General features: G+C 45.6%; 1 protein-coding gene across 4 annotated transcripts in view; it reads left to right on the forward strand.

Annotated features, from left to right (window-relative positions):
• PDCD11 (programmed cell death 11) overlaps window positions 1–25,936 on the forward strand; it is a 640,465-nt gene that overhangs the window by 464,488 nt on the left and 150,041 nt on the right. For all 4 annotated transcript variants that reach the window (XM_086922722.1, XM_086922723.1, XM_086922724.1 and 1 more), the window contains exon 25: window positions 20,677–20,854. In XM_086922722.1, the coding sequence (XP_086778848.1) occupies window positions 20,677–20,854 (178 nt within the window). The remainder of the gene's footprint in view (window positions 1–20,676; window positions 20,855–25,936) is intronic.

Raw genomic sequence — 25,936 nt, forward strand, 5'->3', positions numbered from 1 at the left:
AGGCTATAGTCATCGGCAGGGGTGCAGGGTGGAGAGTTGGAGGTTTTTTTTTATTTTGCCTTTCTTATTTTTTATGGCCTTTTTCTCTCTTCCCTTTCTTTCCTTTCGGGTCAGTATAGTCTGTGCTTTATTCTGATTACACTGTGTTCTGGAATTTTGTGCTCATGCTTCTTACGTTAATCGGACTTCCTGGTGGGCAGGCCCTGGGAACCGGCGCTTACGAAACTGTATATTGTATTGTTGTTTACTTCGATCCATAAGCATTGGCGCCAGAGTTCCTCATATGGTTGTTTCTAGATGTATATCCTGTTTCTTGGCCTGTCCCCCGTATCATTTTGTTTGATTGTATGGCACCTGATCAGTTTATTTAGATAATATAAAATAAAACCTTTATTATATCCTGTGACCTATTCATGCATTCCAATACAAGTTTAATCCTGAATCTCTGCCGGACCTCAGGGTTGACGGCTGATGAGCTGTGTTATGCCGCGAAATGCTGGGTTCTAATTATGACTAGCGGCCAGCCCCTGCGGTTGTAGGCCCATACTTGTACCTTCTGAATGTTGCAATAAAGGTTTTTCAAAAAAATATATATATATATATTCATATATACACAATTCATTGGTTTCAACAAATGAAATATCAAAAGACAAACCTATAAAGCATAATTACAGACCCCCCACAAGTACAGTCATACAAACAATCACTCCAACGCTTACTCATTCAATCACATTCGTCCTGATCCTAAGGGATCCACACATTCAAATTCAATAACCACAAATGAAGATCCACAAGGCAAAGGACCACAATTCTCATAGGTAGGAATAGGAGACAACTGGCCCTACTGAAAACAATATTGTTTAGTCTCAAAGTTAACAGTAAGATCCAAATTAATAAAAAAAGTAACAGAAAGTATATGGTGAAATTGATACAGATAAACTATCAAGAGACAAAAAACTTTAAGATAATAAATCAAAAAGGACAATAAATCAAATGGAAGAGCAATACGTGGTTGACTTCACCAGGTTGCTGCTGTAATGGTGCCGACGTACGTTTCGGTGCGTGACCTATGACAGGTCTCATCTTCCTCAGGACACGGGTCTCCGTAGAGACAAAAGATGGGGTATCAGGACGATGAAAAATGGCTATTATATACAATCGAAATAGCCCAACAGCAGTTTAGCGGCACAAAAATCTCAAAAAGATGGAGTGCAGGACATGAAAATCCAAGGAGTGCACGATTCAACGATGGCTAGAAGATCAAAGAAGTCAGGCAAGGGGTATGGAATATCGAGGGGCTGTATGCAGGATCGTCCTAATTAGTAAAAAGTTGGCAGAGAGCTCAACAGCAGGCTGCAGGTCGCAGGGGGCAGTTTATAGTCAGATAGGAAAAACACAGAAAAAGCCACAATCACGGAAGGTCCCATAGATAGGGGCATAAACGTGGCGGGCTGACGGAGGCTCGTAAAGAATCCTCCAGTCACAGGTGCTCTAGGGCATCCCGTGGCAATAACGAGGCAGAGCGTCCAGCGGTATCCGAGATGAAAACAGGTAAGGCATTACCTTCAGGCGACTCTGGCTCGAGTCGGCCTTCACACGATGCCGGCGCACACCTACCGGCACCGAAAAAGACAACGTTAACGACCACGCCCACATCCAAACCACCGGCGCCGAAACATCCCGCTACACCTTCGGCACCGAAACCCAGGTTGGAACCAAGCAAACCGCTTCGGATTCTAAAAGACCACCGGAACCGAAAAAACCATCGAATCCAAAAAATATACCGGAGCCGAAAAAATCCTCGGAACCGAAAAAATCTTCGGAGCCGAAAAAGACTCCGACTTCTCCAGTTAAAGACATTGCCAAAAAAACAAAAGAAACCACTTCGGTGCCGAAACCATCCTCCGCACCAAAAGATCGGCCTCCTGCAGACCCTGCACAGAAGACCCTGGCTAAAGATCCAATCACTGGAAAGCTAACTTTGGCTTCCAGAAAGAGACCACTGGATACGCCAGCTCCTCATCCAAAGAAGGACACGGCTACCTCTCCTTTAAGACTTCCTTCCCCTTCTCCTCCACCTATACAATCTCCACCTGCTCCCCTTCCACAACATTCCCCTGCATCCTCTATCATACCAGACGATGATAACAGGGGTGATAGCTCTGACAATATAGGGTGTAACATACATGATCCAGCTACTCCTCCAGGCTCACCTGAGCCGTGGGATGATTATAACATCCCAGACGTCCCAAATGTCCCTCAAGATGGCATATACTTCTCAAGGCCTTCCCCACCAGAAGACACTATGGGGTCAATCAATTGATACACAGAGCCGCCCAATATCATGGGGTAGACATGCACACAGACCCTGAGGATGAAGACTTCCTCATGGATGTTATGTTATGTTATGTTATTTTGTGTTGTGTTGTGTTATTTTGGTTTTTCTATAGCGCACGGCTTCTCCATGGAGTGTCCCGGCGCTTTTATTGACGAACCAGTAACAAAAGAAAAACACAACACAGTAAAGTAACAGACCAGGCAAATAGAAGAAAGAGCAACCTAAAGGGCGAAAAGCCAAGTTTTAAGGCCCTTCCTGAAGTTCAACAGATTAGAGGTACTACATAATGCTAGGGGCAGAGTATTCCAAAGCTGTGGCGCCAACAGCTTAAAAGAGCGACCTCCAATCCGAGCCCTTTTTACTCGTGGGACCACAGCGAGGAACAGTGCTTCAGACCTCAAAGATCTGGCCGGATGGTAAAAGGCGAGCCTCTTCTGGAGATATTTGGCTCCCGAGGCATAAAGCGCCTTATGGGCCAGAGTCAAAGCCTTGAAAACTATCCGCTTACGGATAGGCAGCCAATGCAACGACTGCAGAAGACCAGAAACTCTGGCTCGCCTGTGCAGACCAAAAATGGCCCTTGCGGCCGAGTTCTGGACCACCTGCAGCCGTTGTAGAAGATATTCCGGCAGGCCAAGATACAGGACGTTTGAATAATCCAGTCTTGAGCCTATTAAGGCCTGCACCGTCGTCTTCCTGTGCTCCTCAGAAAGCAGTGGAAGGAACTTACGGGGCATCCTGAGGAGGCCAAAGCATGTTCCCGTAAGACTAAGGATCTGAGATCTTATCGCCAGACCATTGTCATTCTTGACCCCCAAGTTCTTTGCCAGCTGGGACGAGCCCGCTGGAGGGAACATGTTGACCGGCCACCATTTCTGCCAATCTGGATCGGATGAACAGCCGAAGAAGATTACCTCAGATTTATCTGAGTTGCACTTGAGGCTGTTAAGCTGGAACCATTTGAAAACAGCCCCAAGGCACTCACGGATACTCTCTCCATCAAAATCTTCTCCTTTCCTGCACGTAAAGAGGAGCTGAGTATCGTCGGCGTAGGAAACGATCTGGGCCCCAAAAGACTCAGCCAGTGCCGCCAGAGGGGTCATAAAGATGTTAAAAAGAGTCGGGCTCAACACAGAACGCTGCGGAACTCCGACTCCCAAAGGCGGCATCATGGCAGAGCTAGGTGGGACCCAGACCGTTTGTCGACGGTCAGCCAAAAAAGATTTAAACCAGCTGAGCACCATCCCCCTCAGACTGATCTCATGAAGTCTGGCGAGGAGACCCTCATGGGGGACGGTGTCAAAAGCCGCCGACAGGTCTAGCATCACAAGCATAGCCTTGCCTCCCGAATCCAGTGCCTCTTTAATGGCTTCAGACACCTCCAAAAGCGCCGTCTCGGTGCTTAAATTGGGGCAGAAGCCAGATTGAGTGGGGTGCAGCAGATTGTACGATTCCAGAAAATTGGAGAGCATGGTGTGCACATGCTTCTCCAAGATCTTGACCAGCGCAGGAAGAAGAGAAATCGGCCTGTAGTTGGCCAGAACCTCAGGATCAAGACCAGGTTTCTTAAGGAGGGGGGATAACATTCGCCTGTTTCCAGACCTGTGGTACCACCCCCGACTCAAGGAGAGATTCAAAAGTGGGTTTGCCAGCAGATTCACCACTTCAGCTATTTTAGCCAGAAATTTGGCCGGACAAGGGTCAAGAGGCGACCCAGATTTAAGATTGGCCATAAGTGCCAGTGAAGATATAGCTGAAATAGGCGGAAAATCCGCCAGAACTGGACCCACCGGGGCCACCAAAGCAGAGCCGTCCTCAAAACTAGGGGGTACTTCAACCACCTCCGAGGGAAAAGAATCCTGAATCAGTTTGATCTTGGTGGTAAAAAAATCATCAAGAGCAGAAACCCACGGCTCAGAGGGGGTAGCCTGGGTTGAATTGGGTCGAGGGGCAGTAAACTCCCTGACGATCGTAAACATCTCTTTGCAGGAATTTGAAGCGGCCTCTATCCTCCTTGCCAAGTAATCTTTCTTTCCAAGGAGAATGTCCCGATGGTATGCTTTAACCGCTGTCCTATAGGCAAGCCTAGCCATGGGATCATATTGAGACCGCCATGCCCTTTCCGCCACCTTGCACTGCCGTCGAGAGACCGATATGCTTCAGTGAACCAAGGAGCCGAAACCCGCTTAGATGTTAATCGGGGGGCCATCTCAGGGGCTAGATCGTTCAGCCTATCCATGAACCATGCTTGCAAGGACTCTAGATCCCTCTCCAAGTCTCCCGTCACAGGGCAAAGATGATCAAGGGCCGCCTGGGCTAACATTTCAGGAGTCACCCAATGAAGAGCCCTAGTGGCTCGACCCTGCTGCCTAGGAGCAATGCTAGATGGTTTCTTTGTGCCAAATATATAGAATTTAGCCAGCCTATGGTCTGACCAAAGCACCGGCAAAAGTGCCAACACCTCCAAGGGAGACGTGGAGAAAACCTGATCCAGGGTATGACCCTTTTCATGCGTTGGACCGGAAAGGTAGGGGGCAAGACCTAAGGAGGCTGTGATATCAACCAATTTGATCACTTCAGGGTCCTGTTTCTCCTCCATATGGAAGTTAAAGTCCCCAGCCAGTATACAATGCTCAGCTCTCAGAGCCAGCGTCGAGATTGCCGACTGGAGCTCGTCAAAAAAGGATCCCACTGGTCCAGGGGGCCTGTAAACTAAAAGCCCTTTAAAAGATTGATGGGGCGCCAATGCTATAGTAAAAGCAAGGAATTCTGATCCTGTGATGTCATCCATAGGGATAATAGAACAGGCGACGAGTTTGTTCACTACCAGTGCCACACCACCGCCCCTCCCTTTCGATCTGTCTTGCCTGTAGATATTATATTCTGGGGGAATTGCTATGGCTATATCGGGGTTAGATGAATCTCCTAGCCATGTCTCTGTCAGCATCAGGCATAACGGTTTATCATTGGCCAGAAGGATTGGATACCTTTGATAATGCACAAATGTCCTCGTCCATTTTACCAATGCTTAAAGGAGTGATTAAGCATACTCCTGAAGTCTTCAAGGACCCAGTCAGAACTCAGGTCATTAACCCTCGTATAGAGAAAAAATATAAAGCTGCCCCTACAGACCCAGAATATATTAAAGGTCCAGTACCACTAGACTCACTTGTAGTTTCCAACGCACGCAAGAGAGCAAACTCACAAACATCAGGTGAAGCTCCTCCACCAGATAGAGTCTAAGCTACTTGACGCATCAGGGAAAAGAACTGCATCTCAAGCAGCAAACATGTGGCGTATTGCCAATGCACAAGCATTATTGGCCAGATATGACGGGCACATTGTGACGAATTAGAATCACTTATGAGGCACCTCCCCGATAAGTACAAAGATAGAGCAAATGAGCTTATCCAAGAAAGGAAAAATATTACAAACACCTCTATTCGGTGTGCACTTGATGCAGCAGACACTGCGTCCAGGGCAGTTAACACCAGTGTTTTATTACGTAGACATGCCTGGCTACGCATATCAGGGTTCAAACCTGAAGTTCAAAGTGCCATACTTAATCAACCCTTCGATGAGCAACACTTATTCGGACCTAATGTAGAGGTATCACTTGAAAAAATGAAAAAGGAAAAAATGAAAAAGGATACAGATCCCGCCAAATCTATGGGAGCCCTGCAGTCGCAGGCTCCCAGTCGTTCATTTTGACGCTCGTCCGATCGAGGTGCCATCAGGGCATATTCTTCGGACACACCTTCTACCTCGTACAAAGCCCCTACACAGTCCACCTACAGTAAGGGCTACCAAAGGGGGGGTGGTTACAGGGGTAACAATAACAAAGGCAGAGGTAAAAATAACAACTCCTGCTCTGCCTCTACCCCGGCCCAATGACTCCCCTTCCCCCGTCCCATTTCACTCCTGTCGGGGAGAGACTACAACAATTCCTACCAGCCTGGGAAAACATCACATCAGATAAGTGGGTGCTTCAAATAATTCAATCAGGTTACTATCTAGAGAGAACATCCACCCCACCAAACATACCAACCAAGTAGCGTCCAATGTCACAAGAACATTTAACACTGCTCAGACAGGAAGTAATATCCCTCCTGCAGAAAAATGCAATAGAAATAGTCCCAAATCATCAGCAAAACAAAGGAGTATACTCCCTATATTTTCTAATCCCAAAGAAGGACTGATCTCTAAGACCTATCCTAGACCTCAGACCTCTAAACATTTGCATACAGTCGGATCATTTTCATATGGTCACACTCCAACAAGTCCTTCCACTCCTGTTACAAAACGACTTCCTTGTCACTCTAGATCTCAAGGACACCTACTTCCACATTCCTATCCACACAGCGCACAGAAAATATCTCAGATTTGTGCTAGACGGGCAGCACTACCAGATCAAAGTGCTCCCATTCGGAGTCACAACAGCGCCACGGGTGTTTTCCAAATGCCTAGCAGTAGTAGCAGCACACTTAAGAAGACAACAGATTCACGTCTTCCCATACCTAGATGATTGGCTCATAAAAGCCAGCTCAAACAGCTAGTGTGTACAACACACGCTATTTAACTGCTTCACGACTTGGAATTCACAGTAAATCACACCAAGTCACATCTGCAACCTTCACACATACAACAATATCTCTGCGCTACAATAAACACCCAACTAACACTAGCATATCTCTCTCCAAACAGGATAACAAGTGTACAAACTCTCCTAACAAAATTCAAACTGCAACACTCGCTTCCAGCTCAAGTGTTCATGCAGCCCATAGGAATGATGACATCTTGCATATTTATAGTACCTCAGGGAAGACTGCAAATGCGTCCACTTCAAGAGTGCCTAGCACGCCAATGGAACCAAGCTTGTGGTCAATTAACAGACCTAGTGTTGGTAGACAGTCTGACTCATTGCTCTCTGCAATGGTGGAGCACCAAAAATCTTTCAAAGGGCCGACCGTTCCTAGAGCCAGTTCCTCAGATAATCCTGTCAGCGGACGCATCGCTCTCCGGCTGGGGCGCTCACCTACTGCATCACACCATGCAAGGCGGGTGGACACCGCAACAAAAGTTACTCCACATCAACCACTTTGAGTTACTGGCTGTTTTCCTTGCCCTAAAAGCATTCCAAAAACAAGTAACAGACAAAGCTGTCTTAGTCCGCACAGACAATATGACAGCCATGTACTACAGAAACAAACAAGGGGGAACACACTCTCTGCAGCTCTCTGTTAGCTCAGCAGATATGGAGATGGGCTATACCACTAAAAATCTTCCTATTAGCCCAACACGTTCCAGGAGTACAAAACACCATGGCAGATCTTCTAAGTCTGCAGACACAGCAGATCCATGAGTGGGAACTTCATCCACAAGTTCTTCAACCGTTCTTTCAAATGTGGGGACAACCTCAGATAGACCTCTTCGCAACCCACGAAAACGCAAAATGCCCAAACTTCGCCCCCAGATATCCACATCCGCTGTCCAAAGGCAATGTTGTATGGATGAACTGGCCCGTAAAATTTGCGTACGCTTTTCCTCCTCTCCCACTACTTCCGTTAGTAATACGCAAGCTACAGCAACATTCCTAACACTCATTCTAGTAGCTCCAACTTGGGCCAGACAACCGTGGTACACCAGACTGCTGCAACTATCTGTGGTACCACCCCAAAAACTAAGCCTATCTCCACGTCTCTTGAGACAGAACCATGGAGAGATCAGACACCCAGACCCAGCTCAGCTCAACCTAGCGATCTGGCTCCTGAAGTCATAGAGTTCGGTTACCTTAACCTTCCTCCAGAATGCATGAACGTCATTAAAGAAGCTAGACGTCCCACTACAAGAGCATGTTATGCTGCTAAGTGGAAGCGATTTGTAATATACTGTCAAAACAACCACATAAATCCTTTAGATGCGTCTATTCAGCACATCATAGGATACCTATTACACCTTCAAAAGTGTAATTTAACTTACACGTCTATCAGACTAAACCTTGCTGCCATTGCAGCATATTTACAAAATAGCCAACATCTATCTCTGTTTAGAGTACCCGCTATAAAAGCTTTCATGGAAGGACGCAAAAGAATAATCCCTCCCAGAACACCACCTTCGCCAGTGTGGAACTTAAAACGTTATTCTTACACGGTTAATGGAACCTCCCTTTGAACCGTAACATAAATGAGAATTACAATACCTAACTTGGAAAGTAGCTTTCTTAGTAGCTATTACTTCTCTCAGAAGGGTCAGTGAACTTCAAGCATTTACCATTCAAGAACCCTTTTTGCAAATGCATCATAACAAAGTGTTCTACGCACTAATCCTAAATTCCTTCCAAAAGTCATTTCACCATTTCATCTAAATCAATCTCTTGAACTACCCGTTTTTTTCCTGCAGCCACAAACAGTCGCAGAAAGAGCTCTACACACCTTAGACGTCAAAAGAGCATTACTGTACTACATCGAAAGGACACAAACTTTTCGTAAGACTAAACAACTTTGTGTGTCTTTTTCACCACCACATAAAGGCAACCCCATATCAAAATCAGGGATAGCTAGGTGGATTGTTAAATGCATACAAATATGTTACCAAAAAGCTAAACGTACGTTAAATGTAAATGTAAATGTATAGGCATTTATATAGCGCACTACTTACCCGTAGGGTCCCAAGGCGCTTCGACCGCTGCGAAACCCTTCCTGGCTTCCCTGAGAGATGGTCCCTTAATGGGTATCTTCAGGGTGAGACCAGGCATCCCCGGCGGTCTGGTGGGGCCGTTAGTGAAGATGAGGCAAGCTAATGCCCAGAGTTGCCGAGTGTGATCGCTGATCAGAGTGGGCACCGAGGCGAGAGAATTATCGAGTCCGCTGACCCTGGTCCAGAAACCTGCCGCGCCGGGAATCGAACCCTGGTCCCGGGCCGTCCTCTGCTCTCGGGTCTGCCGCCTCTAACCAGTGAGCCACACTACTTCACAATTCCTCCAAAAGCCCATTCTACAAGGAAAATAGGGGCTTCAATGGCATTCTTAGGGAACGTTCCCCTAGATGATATATGTAAAGCAGCTACATGGTCTACACCGCACACATTCACAAAACATTATTGTGTAGATGTGCAAACTAAACAACAAGCCACTGTGGGCCAGGCTGTACTAAAAACTCTGTTTCAAACTGCTGCTACGGATACTGGTGGTCGCCGCTAGGTGTGGGTTCTGCTATACAATCTATGCACGGTGTGTAATCTGCAGCTCATATGCCTCGAACAGAAAATGCTACTTACCAGTATGCATCTGTTCTTGGCATGTAGAGCTGCAGAGTTACACATGCCCACCCGCCTCCCCAGCTACCTGTATCTGTTCCAGTATTATCTTAATTAGATACAAATCACATGGACATCACTACTTCTTGTACAGCTCCATTACTTCCCTAGTGGCGAAAAACAATCTGGGGATGGAGCCGATGCCCATGCGCAGTATCATCCAAAGGAGGAGTCGCCTATTGCGTGACTTCCAAAGACTTTTCTACAACAAAACAAACTGCAAACATCCGGGCCCAACACTAGGTGGCCATCTATGCACAGTGTGTAACTCTGCAGCTCTACATGCCAAGAACAGATGCATACTGGTAGTAGCATTTTCCTTTTTTTTAAATGTAAATATTTCTATCTCGAAACATACTTAACTAATTGTAATCTAATTCCTAAATTTATATAAAGATGCGTGTTAGTTTTATAAATTGGTGTGAATCTTCTTATTGAGTTGTGCGTATCATTTATTGACTGTGGGCATGCAGCAGATGTCTAACACACCTCTCTGATAAGCCTATGGCTCTGATGTTGTCCCTCACCATCAAAACTGTGTTCCTTGTTGCCATAGGCTCAGTATGTGAGTGAGCTTCAGGCTCTGTGTGTTTATCAACCATACACCACCTTTTTCGAGAACATGCTGGTTCTTCGTACTACAACATTTTCTTCCAAAAGTTGTGACTCTGTTCCATGTTGGCCAAACCATCACTCTGCTGCCATTCTATGCTCCACCCCTCCCTTCTAAGGAGTAGAAATAAGGATGGTGGTGGTGGGGGGGGGGGGGGGGGGGGGGGGGAGCTGGAAGCTCCGCGCATTGACCCCTATTATTATGCAGTACAACTCCAGCATGTAGCTCGTTGGTCTGACCCAGATGAGAACTGGGAGAAACGCCTACTGGCTGGCAGAGGCAAGGCAGAACGTCGGGAAGAATTATTGATGGAGTGCGCAGGGATCTCGCAGGCACTTCCCTGCATAGTTCGACTAATGGCTCTGCCATGACACCAATATGTGCGAACCCTATTGAAATGTGCCCCATTCCACAAAGAACAATTGATTTGGACACTAAAACTAGATAATGGAAAACATGTCATATCAGCAGATGAAAGGGTGCAACCTCTTCGGCAATTTTTACCCCGGAGAGACCTTTATCTCCTTCAAGGAGGCCCGCCAGGAATTCGCACTTAGGCCTGGTCATTTCCTGCACCATGCAGCCCTGGCATAAATGGGCTGGGTGGTTTGGTCAATTTATTCCTCCGCTTCCAGACCTTCACAAATGCTTGAGACCCTCATAGGCTGCGGCTTGGGTCATCATTTGATTTAGCTGCTGTATTGATCTATGTGTGCGGACCCGGGGATTGTGCAGCCTGGGACCTGGACTTCGACAATCCATTGGATGACGGTGATTGGGCTTAAGTTAATGAACTAACCTACATTGTCTCTTGCAACGCCTACTTTCAATTGGTACACAACAATGTCCTCCATGGGACTTATCCTACCCCTAGAGTAATGCTCCGTATGTCTCTGACAAGCCCCAAAAGTTACCCATGCTGTGGCGCCAGTTGGCAGGCTTTATGCATTCAGCTTGGCAGTGCCGAGAGGTACAGGACTTCTGGAGACAGGAGGTAGTCTGCATTACCAGAACCACACACTTGAACATGACACTTTCCCTTCAATGTTGTCTTTTAGGTAACATAAAGCGATGGAAGGGCAGGAAGATACCATCCAAATTCCTACAGTTGGTCTTAGTTTTAGCATGACAGAGAGTCTCCACCAACATCGATGGGGCAGAGGGCACCCGAGATGACACACTGGCATAAAGATGTTTATGAATAGTCCTTAGCAGAGGAGAGACACATGAAGCTCAGTAGACTGGATGGCAAGGTGAATGATGTCCAGAATACATACATTAAAGGGGACCTACGGGCAATTTAATGACCTGCTCTGAATACATGCCCTCCTTACATTAATCACAAAACAGTACCAGAGGGTCAATAGTAAGACAGGCTAATTATCGCAGACAGAGAAGGTATAACGCTCCCTTTTGCCATATGACTGGAAAAGGAGTAATGTAGAGCATGCCAGATCAAGATCAGTGTCTGGTCTCTGGCTCCCATCAGTCACCACTCGGAACCGCCCTTCATCATTTGGGGCTCCGAGGACCAACACAATACTAGATCTTGGTTCTCTAGCAGAAAGGAATAAACCTTCCTGTTAGTTAGTATGTGTTGGTATTATGGTCAAGACCATGTGTGTTGGTAAAGTAACTGACAGGGTTAAAAAGAGGGTGGTGGTGTGCAGTGCAAGGAAAAACCAAGGAAGACAATAAAGGGGGTAAGTAAAATTGGTTTTAAGGAGCAATAGAAAAATTTTAATAGGGTATAGCTCCTAGCACCAATATTAAAAATAGCCAAGACAGGGTAAAAACTATGACCTGTCTAGTGGTGTAACGTGGTCGACATGTTTCAGCAAAAACCGGCCAATAGCCTTGCTTTCTTCAGGACCTTAAATATACAGCTACTGCAAACAAAGAAACCAAATGTGACAAAAGTGTAACAAATAAGTGAAATATAGTATAGGAACGACACTGAGAAGTCACCTGAACCTCCAGGTGTGTCTGTTCCAGATCTTCTCACATAGTCAGCAGTGCGCTGAAATAAAAAAGGCATGGCATGAGCTAATCCCTCCATACCTGTCCGAAATGAGCCTGCTCGTTGCACCTGTTGCAATCATCAACATAGGTGTAGTTCACGTCTCAGGATCTGAACAATCACACTGACCAGACTAGTGCACAACAATAATCGTGGAAATTGAACAATTTCAAGTTTCACAGGATGCTTCTTACCTGGCTAGTAAGAAGTGTACAGCCAGGCGGGGTGAGGTGTACACTTCTTACTAGCCAGGTAAGAAGCATCCTGTGAAACTTGAAATTGTTCAATTTCCACGATTATTGTTGTGCACTAGTCTGGTCAGTGTGATTGTTCAGATCCTGAGACGTGAACTACACCTATGTTGATGATTGCAACAGGTGCAACGAGCAGGCTCATTTCGGACAGGTATGGAGGGATTAGCTCATGCCATGCCTTTTTTATTTCAGCGCACTGCTGACTATGTGAGAAGATCTGGAACAGACACACCTGGAGGTTCAGGTGACTTCTCAGTGTTGTTCCTATACTATATTTCACTTATTTGTTACACTTTTGTCACATTTGGTTTCTTTGTTTGCAGTAGCTGTATATTTAAGGTCCTGAAGAAAGCAAGGCTATTGGCCGGTTTTTGCTGAAACATGTCGACCACGTTACACCACTAGACAGGTCATAGTTATTACCCTGTCTTGGCTATTTTTAATATTGGTGCTAGGAGCTATACCCTATTAAAATTTTTCTATTGCTCCTTAAAACCAATTTTACTTACCCCCTTTATTGTCTTCCTTGGTTTTTCCTTGCACCGCACACCACCACCCTCTTTTTAACCCTGTCAGTTACTTTACCAACACACATGGTCTTGACCATAATACCAACACATACTAACTAACAGGAAGGTTTATTCCTTTCTGCTAGAGAACCAAGATCTAGTATTGTGTTGGTCCTCGGAGCCCCAAATGATGAAGGGCGGTTCCGAGTGGTGACTGATGGGAGCCAGAGACCAGACACTGATCTTGATCTGGCATGCTCTACATTACTCCTTTTCCAGTCATATGGCAAAAGGAAGGTGAATGATGACCTAGCTGACTGCAGGCCCTAGTCAGCACTTACTAGGATACGACCTCGATGCACAGTGACTGCATGGGTGATGAGGCAGGCGTGATACCCTGACAATGATCCCAACACCCTGAGCAACAATAGATGCCTATGACACACGTCCGAAGTGCCCAGTCAATACCTGGGAATATCGATTGTCCTGTATCCCTGAAACAAACTGTGTGTAATACAATCTCATTGTGTCATGTGTACTGTGCCTCTCGTCATGCAAACGTCTGTCTGCTGACTTGTTCATATTGTGTTGTTTTGTAAAACTAAAAAATAAAGGTTTAAGAAAAAGGATGCTTTTCAAGGGCCTACCTCAAGAATGCGTTGAGCAGTGGCGGTTCCGATGGTCAGCAGCACAGATGCTGGTCTCTGCGACTGGTCCAGTCCACACAGTAGTGCTGGTGCATAATTTCTGCTTGGGTTTGCACCGGGCTGCAGAGGAGAGGTCAGTTCCACTGGATCCACAGAGGCCAGCAGATCACTTAAGTTCACTTACAGGGGCCCAGGACCGGGGTGGTACTGCTTGGCAGGGTAAACTTGCAGATGGCGGAATCCAGGTGCAAGAGCAGGGATGTTGGAAGCCTGTTGTGTTCCTGAGGCGTCAGATCAGGAGCCCAGCAACTAGACCCTGAAGTCACTCTGTGTTCAAAAGATGCAGTTCCAGTCCTCTCATCTAGGTAAGAGGGCAGCAGGACAGCAGTCCTTCAGAGCAGCAGTTCTTTCAGCAGCACAGCAATCTTTCTTCCTGGCAGAGTATCCACAGATCCAGAAGTTTACTGAAGTGGTGCTGTCTGAGGTCCAGTATTTATTCCTAGTCGTGCCTTTGAAGTTGGAGAAGCTTTTAGAAGCATGTCTTTGAAGTGCACGGCTGCCTTGCCTTTCTGGCTCTGGCACAGGCTAATTTCAGTGGGTTTGTAGCCCTTTGTGAGACAGGTCGGAGTCTATTCAAGTGTAATTGGCGCTGGGCTCAGCTCCTCCCTCTCATCCTGCCAGTGATGGCCCATCTACTCACTCCTAAGCTCCTTATTGAGTGTGGCTATCTATTAGAGTAATACACTAAGCCCAGCTGTCACCCACCCCCAGTTATGTGTCCAAGAGACAGGCTGCAGGAACCAAATGGCTATGGCAAGAAAATGCCTACTTTCTAAACATTGCATTTTCAGAATTTAAATTTAAAATCCAACTTCACCATAAGTTAGGATGTTAAATTGATATTCCAGAGACGCGAAACATGAACCGCTTACCTGTTCCCATTTGGAATGTACACTTACAAAATGTAATAATGTAACTCCAATGTTATCCTATGGGAGAGGTAGGCCTTGCAGTAGAGAAACATGAATTTAAGAGTCTTTCATTACCAAGACACACAAAACTTAAAAGTGCATGCCTTTTGGGTTGTGCAGGGGTGACCTATTAAAAAGGAGGTTTGGGCCTGGCAAAAGGTTTATTTTGCCCGGTCAAAATGGCAGTTTAAAACCACACACACACAGGCTTCAATGACATGCCTGAGACATGTTCTAAGTGATACCTAAGTGGGTGGTACAATCAGTGCTGCAGGCCCACTAGTGGAGTTTAATTTACACACCCTGGCACAGGTAGTGCCACTTTACTAGGGACCTACACACAAAAAATATTCCAATTGGGTATAAGCCAATTCTATCATGTTTTAGAGAGAGACCACAAGCCCTTTTTTTGTTTCTGGTCAGAAGTGGTAAAGTGGGCAGAGTCCTAAGACCAATAACAATGACTTAATCAAAAATAGAGGAGTTAAGGCAAAATGGATGGGTATGACACTGCAGGAAGGGCCAAGTCAAACATTTCCCATCTGAAGGTGTCTTGGCAGTTCAGGATGGGCAGCTGCGGTTGGAGCAGGAACAAAGCTGATTTCCTTGGGGCTGGTATAAGTCTGTGGTGGCTTAGTGTGCAATAACAATGGACCTAGTGATTGCTGTTTGCTGAGACCAAATGAGGTATTCCTTTCATCACCTTGTTGTTTTTTTGCCATAAATGTAGTCCAGCTAAAATGCTATGAAAACATTTATGAATGTATTTTGTGATTGAGAAAGACCAGTAGTGTTATTTTGAGAGAGTTGCATCTTTAGCTAATTATGAGAAATGAATATGGATCCGTAAATTTAAATATTGTGCGTCTATTTCACGTTTATGTATCATCCATGAATTGGTTTTCTTTCTACAGTCTACCTAGTTTTTTCCCACTTCTTCTATTGTCTAATTTCTGCTTCTTAACTTTTCTCAAACCTTCACATATTTGTTGCCTCATCTCGATAAATGGGTTGTTAACTGCTTTTGCAAAAACACTATAGACACTCCACTAAAAAACAGTATTGTGAGAAACATGTAAACGCTTGAGCTAAAAAATTTTTTTTAACATTCTCTTGATATAGTTTTTGAAAAAACTATTCAAAATAAATGTCTGTGGTTTATCAGTTTCCAGCTATTGCACCCATGATGATACATAGGCCCATATGCAGGATGGATACTTTTCAGAAACCAGTTTTGCCACTTGAGATATTTTAATGCACAAAGAGGCACCATGAATGCTAAAAGTTTAGTTACCAGTCAGTTATTCTTTTAAACTGTTATCGGAGGTGGCGAACAATGATAATTTAAGCTTACACCACTACAGAACCTGTTCTGGACCGACTATATTATATATGTAAATAATGACCTTTATAAAGTGGAAATTAATAACACCGTACATCAATTGGGAATTTTCACACTTGTATGCCGCAATGATCTTTCTTTTCACATATATACAGTTGTATTACATTTGTTACATATTAAAAGTTTCTGGTGGATACTGCTAACTGCATATTCCTCACTTTGAGAATATCCAGGTGCCCGATTAAATTTGGAAAATTCTTCCAGCAATGACTCCTCTGGAGGTGGTTCAGTGTGGCTCTATGACAATCTCTTAGCACCCTGATGGAGTGGGCCAGTGTATAGTCGCTAGCCTGTACGTCTGTTTCTTTCTTTCTGCGCTCTTCAGTGCGGATCCACAGCTTGACTCCGAACGTTATCAGTTCTCTGACAACTCCAAAATACATTCAGAGAGTATACCAGACAACATATTGCCCCTGAACACATCAGAATTCAGCCTGTGCCATGACTGTATGAAGTAGATGTCAGTTATCAACCTACATGATCTGGGTCTTTGGTGCCTGGACTTTGGTCCCGACTCAAATTCATAAGAGGAATGTTCGCTCATGTACCAGACAGCAATCCAAGAGCGGGAGGTGCAACTCTCCATTGCTGAACATCAGAGGTCACACAGCTCTTGTGACCAAACGTAATACAAGGTTGCTTTTGAGACAGTCTTCCAAGTTGCGGAGCCACTGAAGTTCACAGGACTGCATCCGCTCCAAGTCTCCTCTTATTTAGAGTCTTCAGGTAAGTCAACATCAAAAATATGCAAAAAGCGCAAGAAATCCAAGTGGTACTCCACCTCATCTTGCCATATAAAAGCAGACAAGAAGTCCCAAGGTTGACACTCAAGGAGCCTATCGCCTCCAGAGCCTTCCAGATCTGATCTGGTTCCACAGTTGGTCCTTTTGCACCCTAAATTATTTGGCCCATTGTCGACCCAGCCTTCAATGAGACTGTGCTGCATAGACCTTACTGGCTCCATGTGCTGTGCCTTTGGGCCTCATTGGGCTGCAGGGGTGTCCAGTTGGACTTCGCCAGGAGGTCCTCCCTCAGAGGCACCTGCCCTCTGAGAAGCCACTTCTGGGCTTTTACTGACACTAGTTCCAGCTTTCCCTCTGGCTTCAAGGACTACGCTAGTCACTTTCCTTGTAAAAAATGATGCTCAACTCTTCTGTCAGTCAACTTGTATCCCGGCGACAAATTCCCGACAAAACACCCCAGGCCTGAAATCCTAGTAGTGTAGGCATTATTGAGTAAAGTAACTTCAAGATCTCTTCCCCCTTTAACCAACCAGACAAAGAATCAAATAATATAGTGCCTTTGTCAAAAAATATGTATTAGTCGGCTTACCCTGGCTTTCTTATGCTTTTTGAATATAGTGTCCCTTCTGGGCAGGTACATCTATTCTTTCTGGGACATAGTTCCTGAGATCTTTTCTGTCATCCCGAAAGATCTGAGGGCATCTCTTCACACCTACTCCATCCTCTGAATACCCCTTGGGTGATAAGTAATGCTTTACACATACTGATAATATAGTATCTCTTGCACAAATGATTCAGTATGGCCAAGATGCAGCAAAATATGTACTGCGCATTTGCTTGGACACCACAGAGGGTGTAGGCCGGTCTATCAGACCCAGTTTAGGTCACAGAAAAACAGTTTGATGGTAGAATGTGTGTTATTTGTGGACATCCTGGTATCTCCCATCAACATACTCTTTGAGGAATATTTGGAGAAATGTTTTGAGAAAAACCTGACTTGGTGACTAACCAATTTAAAGACTATGTGCCACAGCACACATTTGGGGGGTTTGTCACTAGCCTGCCATATCCACTAGCAGTATAGGAAATGTAGGGTTTTGTCCAGAGGCCTAGCTTACCTGCAATGTTAACCTTCTCCCCTGGTGCAGCAACCAACTCTGCCTTTTTTTGAGGTAGAGGATGTGGTGGTGATTGAACCCATTCACATCAGCAGGGCGAGCATTCATCTACTTCCTTCACTTCTACAGTGGCCTCAAAGTTGTTTTGATTTGTCCTTGTGGACCCGCAGCCAGTCAGACCAGTGGGTTTACAGATTGTTTAAAGAGGCCTACTGTCCATTTCTTGTTAGCCTCATATTCCTCCTATGTCACAGCAACAGACAGAAGACCAAGGCTTACTCTTAATTGTGGAAATCAACCTTTTGCTGGTGAAGGGTGCCAGTGAATAGTTGTCAAACTATGAGGGAAAAAAAGGATGCTTGTAGTGGCAGCTCCTCTGCAATGCCTGTCCCAGGGGCTGCTAGGCCCCAGCAAGAAGAGGAGAGGTGGCACAATGTGATGCGACACTATGAGATGCAACACAAATACCCCCCCACCCTCAGGCCTCACACGCGACCCTACACGCCATACCACCCATTGTTTATGGCTGCTGCCGCTGGATGCTTGTCTCGCTACTTTCTGGTGCTGGAGGAGGACAGAGGCCTCAGGCCTATACTGGACCTCACTGGGAGTTTTCATCAGTGAAACAGTGTCCCACCTGAGGCCTATATGGAGGATTCACTCTATAGGGTCATTTTGGACCACAGTGATGGCAAGGCCTTTTCACCACTGTGGCAAGTTTGGGACATTCAGGATATAACCTTGATGCCTTGGTGAGGATGGTCTGAGGTTTCTTGGGCTCATAGCCATGTGCATCCTCCTTGTACTATAGGCCAGATTGCACATGTATGCCCTACTGTGAAACCTCAGATTTCAGTTGGCCTAGCAGGGCTGTCTCTCCGACTCCATATAGATCTCTCAAGATATGGCTCAGGAGAGAACTGGCCTACGTATACTTTCTCTTTCCCATGCAGACTTCATAGTTGTAATAGACGCATCACTACTGACGTGAGGGTAAGGGAAGGTGTCTTCTCTGAGAGGTGACGATCAGTCGCTTCTGGTCCACAGTGGAGCATCATCTTCATATCAGAAGTTTCGAGCTGTGTGCTGTCCAGTTGGCTCTTAAAGCCTTCCTGCCAAATGAGAGAGGTATTCTGATGCAGCTCCACATGGAAAACAAGATTTCAAACTGGTACTGCAACAAACAAGACGGAGTAGAATCTAGACCGAGGCCATGTGCCTTGGAGATGGCTAGACCACCAGCTCATCTTTCCGATTGCCAACCACCTGGCAAGGTCCCTGAACACCAGAGCCAATGAGCTGAACGAGTCATGTGAAGAACCACACAAATTGTCTCCAGCCAGAAGTGGCCCTAGGTATCTTCAAACAATGGCACTTACCCTTGCTATGTCTGTGTGCTACAGTTAAGAACATGCAGTGTCAAAACTTTTGTATGCTAGAGTTCCCTTTTGTATGCTAGAGTCATTGGGAGATGCATTCCATCTGCAATGGGAATTAGTCCATGTGAATGAACTTACGGGCACTTTTGTTGTACCCTCCTGAACAGCACTTTCTTTCCTTACAAATGTCTGCCAAGGGTTTGGGCTGCCTTCCTGCCAGAAGTGATGTCCTCCATTGATATCAGGACTGTTGAATACTCTACCATCCTTATCTGCTTCTCCACACCTCTTGAAAGAGAAGGAGAGGTTTCACTGGCTTGAACCTAAAAGAGCCCGAGCTCTTAATTTGATTGTACAAAAGGCCATCCAGTTGACACTAAGCTCTTTGTGGATTTCACTGGGACCAAGAAAGGAAAAAAGGTACAGAAGAGGACTCTGTCCCAGTGGATAATCCTTAGTATTAAGATTGTTATGACATGGCCAGAAAAGAGCCCTCTGAAGAACCATGTGCACATTTCAACAGGGCACAACCTGCAACAACTGCATTAGCAAGGAAAGGGGCTGTCCTGGACATCTGCCAGGCTATGACTTATGCGTCTGTGTATACGTTCATCAAGCTCTACTACCTTGATAGCCAGATTTGCGTAATTGGTCATTTTGCCATCTCTGTCCTGAAAAACCTCCTGTTTTGAGTCCACTCCTCCGACCCTCCACCTTTGGGAGGTATTGCTTTGGTATCCATTCTAAAGGGGAGGAATCTGTGGATAGAAGTATGCATCAGAACTACAAGTTAATTACCTTTGGTAACACACTATCTAACTGCGGACTCCTCAGAGCCCTTCTTTCTTCCCTTTCTGAGGAATGGATATCTGCACATGTTAGTAAGGTCCCTAGTTAGATTTAGCATAAACTGACACCTACAATTTATTTACAATGTTCCACATCTAAGGACCCTGAAATAGGAAGTTAAGAACAGACATCAGTGGGAGGGGTGGCCCAGCTCCATCACTATAGAGGCAGTCTAAGATCACTGCGGAACCACACTGTTTCACCAGTCCATGCTCAAGAGTGGTTACTGGGAGAATTTCTCGATCCACTCTGGCACCTCAGTTATTTTCATGGTGTGGACTCTTCGGTTAGAGTAGCCACTAGAAAGAGTGTGATGAAAGGCTTTGTAACTGGTTCCATAAGCAAATACAGATTAAATAATTTGCCCAAAAACATATATGAATTACAGTCAAGTGTTGGATTTTGGATTAGGACCCAGGTTCCAGATCCACTGCTTAGCTATTAGACCACATCGCCTCTTGATGTCGGTTTTTGCATATGTTCATTTTCTTTTGTAACACCCAGTACTTCTTTCTGCAGGAGTCAATTCCCTGGCTAAAGGTTCTGTTGTCTTGGGACGTGTGAAGAAAATGATTCCTCATATTGGCTTGAAAATCGCTCTTCCATTTGGAAAGACTGGTAATGCCAGCCTTTTTGACCTGAGTGACTCCTACTCTGTGAAACCAATGGATAGTTTCAGCGCTAAAAAAGCTGTAAAGTAAGAAATTATCATTCTTTTTTTATTTTCACCCACAAATGTATAAAACAAGGGTTTCTACTTCTGATACTATGTTTGTCAAAATAATAAGTGTTTGTCTAGGCCTTTCTGGTTGTTTGCTTTCCCTTTGTTTGGCATTTTCAGACTATACATAGGGAAAAAGTTTCTGCCAGGTTGGTGTTTGTCGTCACACTGTTAATACACCAGGACCTTCTCCATACAGCTATCATAAATGATCAAGTTGAGAAAAGTATAACGCACTGATATATCACACAATCGATCGCTTGAATTGCTTACTTCAATAAAGCCAAAGACTTTCTCACCCAGAACCCTAGACATGCTCCCCAGAGACATGCAAACCTGTGTCTCTCAGTTCTTGAGTGCAGTTCCCAGCTACCGTAAAGTCTGTACTAATGTCTGCACTTGTCTAAGGCAGGACAGGAGGAGGGGTCTGACTAGCAATCCACTCTGGGCAACTGATTAAATTTGTGTGCGATCATACCACAAAATTGTTTGTTCTTATGAAGCTATTCAAAGCAGGAAACTAAAGCCTACTGCAGGTAGTGTGCATGCCTTCTTGGGAGGAAATATCCTTCTGTTGTGCCTAGAAAGGTGTTAATCAACATTTCCCATCATTGTCCCACTTGAATTTCCTCTGTCTCTATAAATAATTGAAAAGGCAGTACTTTAGACATTCATTCAGTGTTCCTTTGAAATGTAAAGTGCTTTTTATACGTAAGTAGGTCTGGTCTGCATGAAAGAAAGCCTTTCAGTCAGTAAATACATGTTTGTAGCATATGTTGCTGTAGATACACATGCTCTGCATACTCCTGACATCTACTGTTGGGCTCGGAAGTTTGCACGTGGTGTTTCTTTTAAGAAGTCATTCAAGTCATATGGTATGGTGATTTTTAGGTCTCGCCTGCGACGCAGCGCACGCACTGCTCGCTTGCGAGATCTATTGTCGATGATTTTCGGTCAGGCTTCTTTGGAAGTGGGGTTGGTAACCGCCCTGTCTCCCTTAGGTCCGCCAATCCGTCGTCTTTTGCTGGTCATCCGTGCATTGTGTCCTTGCCTCACGCTCGAGCCCCCCTGCTCTGCAAGGCTGTCTTCCCACCAATCCGTTGTGCCTGCAGTTTCCATCAGAGAAGCCCTAAGAGACGTTGCACATTGGCACGGCTGTTTCCCAAACATTTATATTAACATTTTAAAAAACTCTCATGTTGATTTCCGTAGCTGCAGGAACGAGTTCCAACTTGTGGGTGAGACTTTTCTGCCACCCATTTCCGTGTCTCGCTTGCAACTTCCGTGCACATCCGTGTCTCTCGCCCCCGCAGCCCGAGCATACCAAGAATGGTGCGGGCACGAAGGGAAGCCCTCCCCACCCGCGGGAGATCCCACAGCCCCGGGGAGTGCAGGTACGTGCTACTCATGCCTACCCATGCTGCACACTGCGCAGCAGGCTCCCCCTCCTCACCTCAGAGCCGCCCCCTGCAGAAAAGAAGTAAACACCTCTTCTCCATCGGCACAGGCAGCCATGAGTTGCTACACGCACCACGGGCTGGGTAAATAAACACACCGCCGGTAGAACAGACCTCATATTTACCAGGGGCGGAGAAGGTTTCACAATAGAGGCATTGTGCGAAGAATGCAAACACAGAAACAGCTGGTGCACGGAGCACCCAGTACAGCCATGCATGCCGTCCAACACTTCCCACTTACACCAGCCAAAACGCTCACACTGTTCCCACCAAGCAGGGACGTCACCCAACCGCCCCAACATGAACATATCTAAGCAAGACCACTCCACATCTCCTCATGCTTAAACGCAGCCCTAAGTTCCCCACAGCACATTTGGGGAGCCCCTCTTAAAAACAAAACACACAATACTGTGGTATGCTTGTTAGACTATGACTAATAATACTAATTAGTAACAAGCAATTGCAATGCACTAGGTCTCACATTTGCGAGAGTTTGAGCTATTAGCATTGTAAATGACAATGCCTTTTATTTATGTATTGTTTTTTTGTAACATAAATAAGTCATTAACAATGGCAATAGCTTAAACACTTTCAACTGCGAGACCTATTGCATTGCAAATGCTTGTTCCCTTAGTTGGCAATGCGCCTGGACATCGTCTCCATGTTACTTTGTTTTTCTGACACCATCTGGCCTGAGCCCAGCACTAGATAACGGAAGTATGCAGAGCATGTGAATCCACTGCACCATATGCTACGAGCAGATGCTTAAGTAAAATTTTCCCTTTCCCATTATTACCACAAATGGCTCTTATTTAATGTACATTGTATTTGTTTCAAATGGAGAACCCCACCATTTTCATGGGTTAATCATGGTTAAATCTGGTTTAAAAAATAAATGCATGTTCGAGGCATATGAGCTGCAGATCCTACACTTCGCAATAGATCGCTACCTGGTGTTGGGCTCGGATGGTTGCAGGTTGTTGTCTTCTTGGAAGAAGTCTTTGTAGTCACAAGGTAGGTGACTCCTCCCTTGGACAATACTGCGCATGGTCATCGACTCCATCCTCAGATTGTTTTGATTGTTTTTTTCCGCCACTGGGTTCGGATGAAAGTTTTCCGCTCCGGCTAGAAAAGACTTATCTTCATTTTCGAAGCGAGAAACTTTAAATAAACTTATTTCAACATCAAATAGACTTTTCGACATCACCAGCTACATTCTTGTGCGTCGACGCGGGCCGTTGGGCCTATCGGCGCCATACGGCCTACGCCTCATAGACAGAACTCCATTCAAGAGATGCCCGGTATGTCGAGCAAAATTCCCTCATAGATACCATCACGAGGTTTGCAACCTCTGTCTCTCGCCAGAACACGACGAGTCGACCTGCACAGCCTGTGCCTCCTTATGATCGAAGAAGACCATCCGGGATCGGAAGGCCCGTCAACACGAGATGAGGGGATCAGCACCAGCACCGGAGGCCATCTTTGAGGAGGAGATCGTCGAAGAAGACTTCTCCGAGGACGAAGATCCAATCGAAAATATCTCAGAGGACGAGGCTCCAGATCATATCGGGGGCAGAGGATTCGGACGATTCGATTCCATCTCGACAACCCGTGAGTACATCTGCCCCTGCACGACAGACACTACCCAAACAAAAGGAAACGGTCAGCACTCCGCCCATGGGGCCCAGGCGAGACCGAAATTTACCCTCCAACGCCCCGCCTTCGGGCCTGGCTCCGAGGAAAGAGAATACGCCTTCCGGTGCCTCGGCACCGAAGAAACACCATGTGCCAATTACACCTCCTCCATTGGCACCGAAACATCCTTCGATACCGAACGACTCGTCGGCACCGAAGACAAAACGCCCTTCGGTGCCCAAAGACAAAAGGACACTTCGGCACCCGTACCAAAAGACACATCGGTGCCAAAGCCAAAACCCGTACCGGACCCAAAAGCTTAGACTCCGAAACCTTCCGGTTCCAAAAACAAAGAGGGGATGCCAGATTCCGGCGCCACAGGCCCAGCAAAACCTGTCTCCACGCCGAAACCTCCAATATCGGTGCCAAAGACCCCAGATAAGACTAAACAACCTTCGGCACCAAAAACATTGCCACGGGACTCAATTACTCCTTCTAAGGCAAAGAACACTAGACAACCTCTATCTGCACCGAAAAAATTGACGCCGAAGAAGATTATAGAAGAGGAAGAGCTGTTTAGACCAGATCCTAGACAGAAAAAAGTCCATATTAATCCAAAAACTGGACATGTGGAAGCAATTCCTTATAAAAAAAGACCAGCAGACACACCACTTACACCTGTGGTTCCTGCCAAAAAGGATTGTGCAACTTCTCCAATGCACCCTTCCTCTCCTTCACCTTCTTCCTCTCCTATTACTCCATATATTGAACCTATAACTTCTCCTATTCAATCTCCTGCATCATCACACCACACTGACGAGGAGTATGATTTAGGTGCAGGGGATGATGTACCAGAGCCACATGCATACCCTTTAGATGAGGATATCAACACAGAATATCCCAAGGATGACGATCCATATAATTTTGCACCAAACAATGCACCAGACATCCCTGATCCTCAGTACTACCCAACAAAACCTTCCCCTACAGATAGTATTGGGTTTAATAATTTATTAAACAGAGCTGCACTTTACCATGGGGTTCCTATGCACTCTGATGCCATTGAGGAGGACTTCTTGTTAGACACTTTTGAACAGTCACAATGGTCTACCCAAATGTTACCAATGATCAAAGGAGTCATTAAACATGCTCCAGAGATTTTTAAAGATCAAGTACGGTGTAGGGTGCTAAATCCTAGAATAGAGAAAAAGTATAGACCAGCACCAGCTGATCTAGTATACATTAAGGGACATCTGCCATTAGACTCCTTGGTAGTGTCAAATGCGAGTAAAAGGGCCAATTCTCAAACTTCTGGGGACACACCCCCGCCTGACAAAGAATCCAAGATTATTGATGCATCAGGGAAGCGAATTGCTGCACAAGCAACAGACATATGGCGCATAGCAAATACACAAGCCTTACTCTCACGCTACAACAGGGCTCATTACGACCAACTAGAAAAGTTAATGGAACACCTACCAGATCAACACAAAGATCTGGCAGCAGAGCTTTTATAGGAAGGCAAATTAATATCTAATGCCTCAATTAAATGCGCACTAGATGTAGCTGACACAGCATCCAGAGCAGTTAACACTAGTGTTATTCTCAGGCGTCACGCATGGTTACGCATTTCAGGTTTCAAACCAGAAGTACAAACTACCATCCTGAACCAGTCCTTCAATCAGAACCAATTATTCGGGCCGGAAGTAGATAATACACTAGAAAAGATGAAGAAAGACACAGACACAGCTAAGTCTATGGGGGCATTACAATCCAACCAAACTAGAGGTTTGTTTTGCCGCTCCTCTTATAGAGGAGGCTCCAAGCAGACCGACGCAGATACAACATCATCTTTTAAAACGCACACACAAACCTCCTCTAATAAAGGCTACTTTAGAGGAGGATACAGAGGCAATAACAACAAGGGAAGAGGTAGAGGTAATAACAACAACCGCTCCTCTTCCAC

This window comes from Lissotriton vulgaris, chromosome 5 (genome assembly GCF_964263255.1).
Source record: "Lissotriton vulgaris chromosome 5, aLisVul1.2, whole genome shotgun sequence".
Classification (NCBI taxonomy): Eukaryota; Metazoa; Chordata; class Amphibia; order Caudata; family Salamandridae; genus Lissotriton; species Lissotriton vulgaris.